Raw genomic sequence first — 12,357 nt, 5'->3', positions numbered from 1 at the left:
ACCATGGATTGTAGCTGACAGGAGATCGTGACCAATGGTCCTTTAGGACTGGCTGCTTGTTCAAGCCCATTGCTATTAGAATGGCACTGAACCCACAGATGTCGGCTTCCAGTTACCAAAGATGGATCTCCGACACGGAGGATTGTTCATCTGTATTCGGTGTGTTGCATAGTCATTGATCATATCACTGATACTTTGCAGAACATTACGAGACAGGAGAGCATAGAGACAATCTAACGGGGTTGAACTGCCATCTGAGGCTGCATTGACAGTGTGTTTCATTTGGAACAAAGCGGAATGCCTGCCCAGCCTCATCATCTTTTGTTTTGGTTATTTTTTTCCATTTCATTCTTGCCTTAGTGTCAGTATCGTCCCTGGAAGGCTTCTGGGATTGGACTCGCTGTTGTTTGTGCAAGTGTTTGCATGGTGCACCGCCATGAGAATTATCATCAGAATCAAGTCCAGAATTTTCACTAACTGAACTTGACTAGCTGGTTTCCTTACTGTATTCAGATTCTTCACTTCCTTCATCGGAACTGTCTTCATCTGATAACCAGTTTGAGAGCAAATTCATGGCATGTTCAGAGGAAATTCTCTATGATCATGAGCAACACGTACCTGCATCACTGTCAGCCATGTTGGATTCACGTATGGCATTTGTGCTGTTTTTTGTGGATCTGTATTTTTCGTTGTATTCTCGCCACCTGCGGTAATTCTCGGAAAAAAATTATCATAATATGATGATGTCATCCACTACGAGGTATACCATGGGCTGGTGATGTCCGTTGATCCTCGATTGGCCAATGATAAGCAACACTATGCGTTGTTTTGGTCGAGCTGCTGTGAGTGGCTTTCCGGCTGAATTAGACTTTACTCGAGCCACTGTGGGCGGCGCACCTTAGCGAAAGAGTTAAACTGATGGCTTCCTTCACCCTCAAGCTCGCAGCAATGCAAATAAGTTTTTATTGTTAGCTTGAGATGTAACCAACATGTTCAGAAAGATTGTGGATGGGCACTCTTACAGTTTTCGAGGTATGTTTATTTGAACCTTGGCAAAAAATGAAAATGACTGTACATATGAATTTTTAGTTTTAGCCGTGGTTGAAATAAACCCAACTTGAAAACTGTAAGAGGACCCATCCTAAATCTTTCTGGACATGTTGGTTACATTGTAAGCTTTCCTGTGTTTATTTTCAGCAGATCCTTGTTAAAGGGGATGGGCCGTGCTGGGAAGATTTCTTGTGAAACATGCATTAACACATAAAACAAACATACACACACATATATATATATATATAACAAGAAAACACATCTGCATAATTTCAAAATGTGCGGAAATATGTTAAAAAATTATAGTTTTCACGACCCTATTTCACTCTTTTCTTGAAAGCAAAGCTAAACAGCCGCCGTCGGGTACCGAAAGTTGTCTGAAGAGATTCCCAAGAATCGTGACGTCATAGGACAGAGTCCTAAGTTCGGTGACTGTTTACTGTTATGCAACAATGTGTCGATATGTACGTAATGCAGTAGCATTAGCATGTGCCATCATGTCAGACTCAAGCGATGATAATTTCAGCGTTGATGCTTTTTTCAATCATGACAGCAATCAGCTGTCATGTTCGTCTTATTCATTTGATAAAGAAAGTGACATTGAAGGAGCTGACGAGACACAAAAAATATTGCCTTATCAGTTTGAACCAGAACACACTCAGGAAGAGATTTTGCAACTCAAGGCTGTTGGCCACGAGCATTGACCCGGAAGATTGACAACAAACACTGAGTAATTTTGGATTATTGCCCTGCCCAATGTGTATTACAACACTGTATACTCAGTGTTTGCCCCCGAAGGCTTGTGAGCAAACACAAAAGCGTACTCAGGTGGGACTCAAACCTGCTTACTAGTGCAGACATCTTAACCACTTGACCACTTGGCTTGCCGGTGCTGGCTGCCTGGTTCAAGTCGGATGTACATGTAGCAGCGGGTACCGTGAACAACCACAGTATTTACAAGGATGGAAGGATGGCAAGCTCGGTGGTCCCCGGTGCAATTCCATCCTTGGAAAAACACTGACTGGTAATGATTTTTTCCTGTACCATTTAAAAAATTTGTCTTTCTGAAAAGATGCAATTGTCCTACCATTGTCTAGTCAATAGCTATATTTGCTTATGTTTATTTGATAAATCCTGCTTTAAAGTGAAACATGCACGTATTATCGTCAACAACTGGCAAACCAGGTGATGCGAAACAGGTTGACGTTAGGTTGGGATTTAGCTTTAGGGCCTACTGCCTACTTAGAAAGCTACAATGTAGATCGCCTTCCTTGTCTTTTATCTGTTTTGCCAGTTTGGTTGTTTTGTTGTGTGTTTAAGTGATTTTTGGGTTAGTTTTTTGTCCACGGTAATAGGCTGGCCTACATGTACTTCGTCAAAGTTGGTGTTCCATTCCGGCAATTTTTTTCATTGTGCACTGTGAGTCGCATGCTTGGACCAATCAGCTTTCTTGTCAGAACTATGCATTCTGGTCTAGAAAGTCGAGTCCATCCTACATGTATGACGTCACATTTTTGCTAAGATTTGTCTGCTGCCCTCAATGACCAATTTCGTTCAATTTTTGCGAAGAGCCCAGCCAGAGACTGAAAAAAGCACACAGAAAACACCAAGTTTTGCTGATTTAATGACATAAAAGAGGGATAAATCCAACTTATTGTTTATGAGACGATTAAAAATATCATATAACATCAATCTAACTGTACATGGCCCATCCCCTTTGATAAACTTCAAGGCAAGATTCGTTTTTATCTGATTGTGACTTTCAGAGAGAGCATATATTGTACATGTATATTGGTGTCGGACATACATGTACACTTCTGAAATTACTTCACAAAAGAAAAGATATTAAATTTAAATCTACTGCACATGTCAGCTTATCTCATTTGACTTCTGTTATAAACTTGTCAAACCAAAAGAATGTTCCAAGTCATACAAAACTAATCAAAAACAACTGAAAAGAAATTCACTGAAAAGGAATTCAATGAAATGGAATGACAGAAAATACTATCTAGAAAGATATGCAAATTTTACTAAATGAAACAAGTTACGAACTACAAGACATCAAAACTCTCAAAAAAATTCAGTTTTCCCTGCAGATGTTTTTGTTCAGAGTACGGTATTGTAAATGGCACAAGCACTCTTCAAACTGTTACAAAACTTGAACAAAGAATTTTTAATCATGCTAAAAAACAGACAGACTTTCAGTGAGGAAAATTTACCCAATTTTTTAGTATTTAAAACTAATTTTTCAGTGGCATATAAAAGCCTGATTTTTCAATGTTGTAAGAGAGGATGCATGTTTCAAGAAAGTATAAACACAAACCATACCAATTGCTGTCTGGAATTGAAAAATAAAGTATACATGTTTCAAGGAAGTACATACCATAAGCTTCAAAATTATGCATAATTTTTCACATTTTGACCGTTTTGAAATTTTGACCCAGAGGTTGATGATTCCATTGAACCGCCCATGATGGAAATGTTATCTCTGTGGGTACTTTACTTCAGGATATATGTACTTGTGGTTGGTGTTAAGAATATGGGAAGTGAGTTGTGAGAACATTCAAGAACTTGTAGAATGTATTCCAGACTATTCAGGGAATAGCATGGTTTCTGGGCTTGCTCAATTTAAATCAGGTCAATTACGTACATGAATGTACCTTTGTACATTTAAAAATAAATGAATTTATCTTTACTGATGGTTCATTAGGGGTTTAAAGTGTGTAAAGTGTTACAACCTGCCGTTTTCACTTTAAATGAACCTTATTTTGTATCTTAAGTTTTACACATCCTCATTATTATCACTAAGTTTGATTTGGACAGGCACAGCCAAAATAGCCTCAAGTGTTTAAAAGTTATGTTTGTACATGTACATGTATGTGTACGCTAAAACTTTCTAACATTTCTTGTTTATTTGTTCAATTTTGTCACTGTCAATGAGCAAGTTCTTGTCAATGTTTGAACCAAACCAATCCTCTTTGTAGCTCTCAGTGATACACTCTTTGTGTAACTGGCATGAAATTAATTGATGTCTGGAATAGAAAAAAGGTATTTGGTGATATATGACAAAACTCATTCACAGAAAGTAAAAACTTGCGATTTGTAACTCAAAGAGTTATAACTTTACATGTAATTTGACTATTGCATTATAAAAAGGCACATGCCATATTTTGTAAAGCTTGATTTTAAAACTTAAGAAACTGATTTTTGTTCCATCACAAAGAAAAAAATTAATAAATTCTTCTGTGAGATACAATTTACTTTGACATGCTACTAAGGAGATTTACACATGTACATGTATAAGCAACAGACTACATGTAGCTGCCACAGTATTGAGCAATCCAATATACACATGCGTCCAACTTGTAAAAAGGATTCCAGGTTTGTTGCTGTATAATACATTGTACTCAAGGTCAAATTGGTGAATGGAATCATTGATCTTGGTCTCCCCTTTAAGCTTGTTTGATATCTTTTAAAGAGGTCAAAGGCCAAGTTTGCAAAAGCTCATGGAATCACTTATCAGCATGGTTTCTCCATAAAAACCTAAACAAATTTGGAGTCAACCTGAAACTGTTTAGCGATCCCCCAAATCCTGTTGATAATTTTACGTCGTATCTGCTTTGGTTTTGTTTTGATTTTTTCAATACATGTTCAGTGCACAGTGCAAATTACCGTATGCACAAATTCTTATCAATCTTCTGAAATTAATCTTTGAACAGTAGAGTTCAAAGAACACAAAATGCTAAAGATTAACAAAATTCTTGATTCGTAGACAACTCGTAGAGTTTTAAGTTCTGTTAAATGTATACATGTCATGCGTGTACATATCGGAACATGTTTTCATAAAATCCATAACCGATCTTGGCATGTTACAAAATGGCTTGCCTCGGTCTGCTTTATATTACATGAGTTTGAATGGTAGAGATGATTTAGGACACAGATGGAACTGGCAAAGGCTCATGAATGTACACGTAAGTCATTACTTCATTGCCACTTTTATGCTGTTTTGTATTGTGTTTTGAGTTGCTTATCTCCCTGTAAAGTGTACTTGTATGAATATATCCATATACATACGTACATGTACATGTATGTTTATTCAGCATGAAATCGTAAGCTTTTTTGAATGATCCTTAGTTTAATGTCGCAGACACATACATGTACATCCATAGGCACATACCTGGAAATGAAAACAAAATTCAACTTGCAAAATTAAAGAGTCAAAAGAGAGTCATAAATACCTGAGACAGATAAGGCCAAGAAAGTGTCTGGTTTCTGGTCAGGAGCTGGCTCCTAAAGTGGTTTGGCGACACTTTTTTTTTTTTAACCTCACTTTTTTTTCCTCTCTAAACGATGTACATGTAGGTATAACACACGATGTCCATTGTGACTGCATGCGCATTTAACGCTGGCCTCGACCAACACTAAAATAGACTAGCCCCAGCCTTTTTTACTGTTTAAAAGCATTTTCAGCTTGTACATGTACACAGGGCATAAGACCATCTTTTTTGGTTCCCAGATGCAAATGTATAATATAGAAATGATGTCATCTGAAAGAGTGCCTGACTAAATGTATCCCCATACATTTACATGTAATCTAGAGGGGCTCCTTTACTGTACACGTTAAAAAATGTTATGTAAATTACACTGTGGTAAGATTCCAGTCGATTAAGCAAGTTTGGCAGCTGTTGGACATAGGGCCTACTAAATAAAACCTTTTTCATTTTGCCAATGCGCAGGTCTACGGTGATGTTTGCACTCACCAGCTAGAAACTGGAGACTTTTTTGGGGGGCCTGTACCGATAACAATACGATATAAAAGCTTTGTCTTTCCAATATGATGGGTACAGCTACATGTATGTATGTACTGTGTGTTACCAGTGTACTAGGTTTGGTAGTGTGCATGTTCACACCTGGATTATATACATGTAGTACATAATAAAATGTAAGCTTAATGCCTTATTGTTGATGCATGATGCATACTTGTACTTGTACATGTACATGTATAAACGTTGGTAGAGGCTATTCAAGTTCATTTCCATTACACTTTGTACAGTGTATGGGTACATATACCTGCACTTGTGCACAAGTACATGTACATTTGAAGTATTACCCCTAACACTCCTCAGTCCTCCAATAGGTGAAGGATTGAGGAGTGTTAGGGTTAAATGACATTAAAGTTACAGTACAGTAGTTGCAGTTGAATGCATTTTGGAGATGATTTTGTGGCTGTTTGAAGACATGCACAGGTACATAGACAACATACTGCCACATGTATTGACTTGACTCATCGTGAGATGGCTAAATTTATACTGGATATGTTGTGTCATGTTTACAGGATTTGAGTTCATTTGCGATGCCTTTCCTTGAAAGTGAAGAACAAATGGAAGAACCAGAAGGGGAGAAGAAACCACTTGTCAGTAGTTCTGGAAGTCACAGTGGATCCTCATCTCCACAGAGCCCACTGGAGTCCAGAAGATACACTTTCCCTTCTAAACCTGTAAGTGAACTGGTGGTACATATGCATATGTGGTGTATGGTATACACATGTACTTTATGTATGCATACATTAATCGTTCTGTTGTGTGTACAGCTCTGCTTTTTGTCAGACGTTAGGATTAATAAGATCAATTGATTACATTATACAGGGCTTGAAACTGTCAAAAAAATTGCATGTTGTGCAAGTTGACATTTGAAACAGCTTATGCAAACCAAATGTAGCTAATTTTTGTAACTCATTGTATGCACGTACATGTACTGGTACGTATATGTACATGCATTGGCGGTGGTAGATCTAGGCCCACCGATACATGTACCTCTGTCTTAAGGAATTTATCCAAAGAAATGAGCTCTGAATTTCAGAAGTTCAGAAGACGATATGCCTACTGTCGAACTGCATAATTACATGTAACATAAAGACGTAAGGGTAATTCCAGAAATTCTGGGTCCAAAAGTGTGACATTTTGTGTCCCTGTTACATCTGACCTTTGTTATTTGACATGGAAATAGCACTGGAATTGATTTTAGACTTTTATTATTTGTTTTGCTGGTAATTTGCATTAATTCATTACTCTTGTAAATTAGAAAACACATTCTAAACTTACAAAATCACACACAAAAAATGGACCCCAATTTCTGGAATTACCCGTAAATGATGTACATGTAGTCTATGAATGCACTGTTCCCTTACTTTCTTTAATGGCGTAAACTTTAATGTGAAAGTAGTGCAGGTGAAAAAAGAACACGTCATGCATTACCTTAGACAATGTGGGGATGGGAACTGAGTCTGTTATACTAGTGTGAACATTGATAGAATTCCATGGTAACCCATGCACAAAATGTGGGAACTGGTACGATACCATGCCAAAAACTGACTAAATGAGGGCAACGATTGCTCTCGAACTTCCCGAAGCTCTTCTGTCTTGAGCGCGTGCACGTGCTATCGGCGGAATGACATGTCTTATGGTGAGTGTGATATGCGGATATATTGCCCTGTCGGGATCTTTCTGGGCCAGTGAACAGTACAGTATCCAAGACAGAGGCATGACAATGCAATCTGTTCCTGGTATATATTAACATTTGTTGGACATGTACATTATTATGTATTCCTTCACATGTACTTGTACGTTAGGGAACATGTTTACCTGTACACAATGTACTGTACATTCAAACTGGTTTCAGATAAAAAGAAGATGGAATAGTGGTCCTACTGCTCAGACATCCAGCTTGCCAGGCAAAGTGATGTACACAAGTCCCCAGTCACGTACAGGTGAGCTCATTACACTAGACATGTGAACGAGTCAACATACGTGTAGTATTTTCACATATGGTTAATGTCACATCGTACATACATGTATATACACATACATCTGTGCCCAGAGTTCAACTTTAACCAAAGGACCCTGGTTATGATATGTATGTTAAAATGGGTTTGTCCTTGTTCCTGCTCAGAGTGGATAGTGGACGGAACAGATAACAAACACCCCTTCTGCCACTGGAAATTTATGTTCATGTACAACAGCCAGACATTGTTGGGTGGAAACTGCAAAAACCTTCTATCCACTATAACCTATATTTCCACAGCATGCAGTGACTAGTGACCAGTTCTACACTCCTGAGTTTCTTGGTCAAGAATGCTTAACACTGATATAAACTATTCAGCAAGATTCAGTGCTCCTCTCTGAAAACCTTAGACATAATACATGGACTTTTGGCAGTTAAAAGTGACAAAGTAACTTTCAAATAGAAGACACAGTATGAACTGAATAAGGTCTAATTGCTTGGCCAACCCTAACAATAATTTTTTTTGTGGGCAGACTGTCTTGTTTCTGAAGCTCATATACATGAAGTTTAATAGTTATAAAAATCATCCAATTAAATAAGGAGTTACATGTATGTCTTACATGTGCAATACAAAGATGTGCATTATAGGTAACAAATCTTTCCAATCAAAACCCAGCTGATCTGTGGTTGCAAGAAATGAATTAAAAGACTTTTTTTCCATTTTAATAACATTAATCATTCATGATGAACTGCATGTTGTCTGAAAGATTGCAAAGTTTACATGTATTTATAAATAAAAATTAAATTTTGGAGACAGCTTGTTGATGTTCCTAACCTGCCTTTGACCCCTGTGAATTTACATGTACATTGCAAAGTTATGTTTTCATGTCTTCCATGAAAGTGTCTGTGAAAATTCATTTCATCTTTGTATGCCTTCAGGTGTGAACTGCAGTTTTATTTTCTTTGGCTAGAGAATGCCTGTTTTTGTGATGTTTGGAAAACTGTCTCGACCACATCGTTTTTTGCAGTAAAACAAGTGATTGCAAAGTTTCATTTTGTCAGAGACTACATGTACATGTACGTTTGTATACACTTTGTAAATCAAAATGATCTCATTGTTAAGGCCTGAGAAGAATGTACACATGGTTCTGTTTCAATCCAGTAGCTGACCAACTAAGCATTGACTGTTGATATATCAGTATATCGATATTATCGATTTGGGTTTGATATATTGATATCACCATTGTTAGTTACTTGGTAATATCGATATATCAAAAATAACAGATTTTCGAGAAATATCGGGAAATATCGAAACTTTGTAAACATTGTTATTGAAAAATATACCAAAAATATCGCTACTCGTGAACAAATTTTATTAAAAAGTACAAAAGTGCATTGTCACATTACCCTAATTTTCGATAAGCCACGGCTTACGCAGGTTCTCACGTTAATGTCGTTTACCTTTTACCCACATAACTGTGCGTGTGACATATTCACTTCTGTACTCTGTATTGTCACCATGGACCTAGCTTAAGTACAACCACACAGAACGTTGGCATTACTGGGCACAGTGCACTTACATGCAGCTAACTTTTATGTAGTCAAATTTACCTCTTGAGAAAAGACTAGCATAGGGGTTACGGCAATTGATGCATTGACACCAACCCCTATAGAGTGCATGTGCGTGTGTGTTGTATGATTCTATTGCGTCGTCAAAGGTACATGTCTGTACAGTTACGTATACTCTACGTTTACTGTATTGCATGTTTACAAGGTTGAGTTTTTGAAAGCTAGTCAGGTACATGTAGCTTGCAATGAGGTAAACTTGCAGTGTAACACACAGTGACTATGTTCTACTCTCTTTATTTTTTCTTACATACATGTACATGTACATGTACATGTACCTGTACGTGTAAGCTAATGGTGCACGTAACTTTTTGGAAGTGCACGTAAAGTTTTCAATTGCATGCACTTGTGGTGCACTTGGAATATTTTTTCTAATTTGAAACTAATTGCAGTTGGTATTCTCTATTGACATCAGTCTGCAAACTCCACCCTTATTTGCATAATCATAAATATGCATTGGCACTCTAAAGAAACATCTGTTGCACTATCCGGGACATAATGGTGGAAATAATGAAGTTCACTTTTTGTAGCTGTGACTAGAAAGGTGTACTGTAGGATGTAGAGTCCAAAACTGCTCTCACGCTTAGATAGCATGAGATCTGTAACTTGAGGTGAAAATTAAAATGAATAAATATCAATATATCGATAATATCGATATAAAAAAACCTGATATATCGATATTGGCCGAGATACAATATGGATGGTGCCTATGACCAACATGTGCAAAACATGAAATGGCAACCAGTCTGTAAAAAATGCTCAAGCTGTACTTTCTCTTCTGGCTAATATCCAGTAACATACCATATGATCTGGAGGGGGGTATGTATCCCCCACTTTTTGGAGTGGGAGTGGGCTATTGAATCAACCCCCCACACTTTTGTGGTGAGCAAAATTAAAGCTGGTTGTGAAGAATTTTCAGACTTCAGATGACAAAAATGTATTCAGTATCACTTGAAAAAGGAAAGCAATTGATAACAGGCATAAGTATGCCATTCTGAATACATACTACAGATGTACATGTACATCAATATCATGAACATCAACCTTTTTTCAAATTTTCATGGCCGGGCAAGTTATCCCCCCACCTTTCCCCATCCTTCCTAATTTCCAGCACAAATTTATGGCACTGGTGGTGATGCATGTTATCCTTGGAAGGAAATTGACTCCATACAGATACATACATTGTGCCATCAAAAGATGTGTTTTTTCTGGATATATACCGGTAGCACATGATTTCACTCGGCACACAAAGAAATGTATTGTTTTTTTCTGTGCCATTAAGTTCTCTCATCTGTTTTTTTTTGCAAATTGAAAAGGGACAATATTAGTAATCACACGAGTGCTCAGCCTTTGTGCGTAAACATGCCACCTTTGAATTTTCAGTAAATTTTGAAGTTGTGCTTTTTACTTTTAGTGTAAAAACAGCACAGTGCATTGAGTTAGAACAGCACAGTACGCAGGGTTTAACATGGACCATGAAACACAGTTACATGTATACGTCGCATTGTTTGTTGCCATAGATCAACCAATCAGAATTGAGAATTCAAGTTTGCCTGAAGATAGCAAGTTGTACACGTGCACCCCACAAGTATAATGTGAGAAATACAGTTCTCATGTTGAAGACAGAAAAGACAAATTGAATTGTTAGTTTACGAGTATGATGGTGTCATTTTTATTGTAATGTTTCTGGTAACTTTCATCAAGTATGTTCTTCAAGGTTTTTAATTGTAGGCTAAAATGTAGTTTATACAGATTGTCAGAGATGAATGAGGCTACATGTACGTGTATATGAATCAGATATGACTGTGATGTTACAATCACAGTTCTCAAGATACGGAGGTTGAATACTAGAAACAAAGAGGAGTCCAGTTTCCATTGATTTATGTAAATTATGATACGGATGTCAATTAAAAGTTGTTTACCACTTCCTGCTGGGCGGAGTTAGCAGCATGCATCACCTACTGCGGGGCGCTTTTTCATTTTTTCCGTTATCAAAATTCTTGGAAATATCATTTCTTCATTTACTGGATTTTTTCTGTTTTCAAAATTCTTCAAAAATTCATATCTTCATTTGCTGGATGCATACACCCAAATAAATGACTGTCTTGAGGTGAGTCTTATCTAACAGGGAAACCCCCTTTGACGTGTGAGTATTGCAGCCATGCCTGTAGCTCAGTAAGGAGCCTCCATTGTGGGGTGTTGCGTAATTTCCTCTTTGTTCTGGAACTTGGCACAATGCGCTGCTAGATGGCGGTGCTGTTTGTACTAATGTGGTGAGATTCCACAAGTGCCCAGCGGTATTGTATCGTTCATCGCTGGAGTGCTTTTGTCCCCACTGTCAGTGGCAAACAATGGTACTGTTTCAAAACAATCACGGATTACCAGCAAGCACGCTACAGATGCATGTGAACCGTGACTGGCAAGTCCCAGCAGCTGACTGACAACAAGTAAATTTTTTCTAAAAACGCAGAGCAACTTTATTTTTTTAATAAAGAAAGTTCCAATTTCGGGCACCCCAGCCATGTGTATATGGCCAAGGTCTTTGGTACAGGGCTTCCTGGCATGTAGTGGTTAACAGGCAGATCTTTCAGACAGTGTCATTACCCCCCAGAAAAAAACACAAATACATGTACTACAAAACAAAACAAAAAGCCAACAACAAAATGGAAAATAGAACAGAAAACAAACAGAACATTATGTGAATTAATTTGGTTGTGTTAAAAATAATTTGTAGCTGGGAATTCACCACAAACTTTGGGCTTGGAACGGCTGAAACTGAAGGATTATCAAAAGGAACCCGAAAGACGCACTCCACGAAAGAATCTCCAGAGGCAGTTCTCAGAGGGGGAACATCCAGCAACAGGATTTCACCCGGTAAGCTTTCCAACTAATGAAGTGCTG

At 37.7% G+C, this 12,357-nt stretch overlaps 1 protein-coding gene across 6 annotated transcripts in view; it reads left to right on the top strand.

Moving 5' to 3' along the window:
- LOC110984227 (5'-AMP-activated protein kinase subunit gamma-2-like) overlaps window positions 1–12,357 on the top strand; it is a 61,718-nt gene that overhangs the window by 17,378 nt on the left and 31,983 nt on the right. For 3 of the 6 annotated variants that reach the window (XM_022244185.2, XM_022244184.2, XM_022244188.2), the window contains 3 exons: window positions 6,386–6,547; window positions 7,729–7,816; window positions 12,191–12,330. In XM_022244185.2, the coding sequence (XP_022099877.1) occupies window positions 6,386–6,547; window positions 7,729–7,816; window positions 12,191–12,330 (390 nt within the window). Of the gene's footprint in view, window positions 1–4,819; window positions 5,022–6,385; window positions 6,548–7,728; window positions 7,817–12,190; window positions 12,331–12,357 lie in introns of those variants that run through there. The other 3 variants (XM_022244182.2, XM_087147802.1, XM_022244183.2) reach the window with 2 other exon arrangements.

This window comes from Acanthaster planci, linkage group LG17 (assembly GCF_054643075.1).
Source record: "Acanthaster planci isolate LZ-2023a linkage group LG17, COTS_SCS, whole genome shotgun sequence".
NCBI classification, from domain to species: domain Eukaryota; kingdom Metazoa; phylum Echinodermata; class Asteroidea; order Valvatida; family Acanthasteridae; genus Acanthaster; species Acanthaster planci.
Note: the sequence above shows the minus strand (reverse complement) of the source record. Positions and strands in the feature narration are given on the sequence as shown.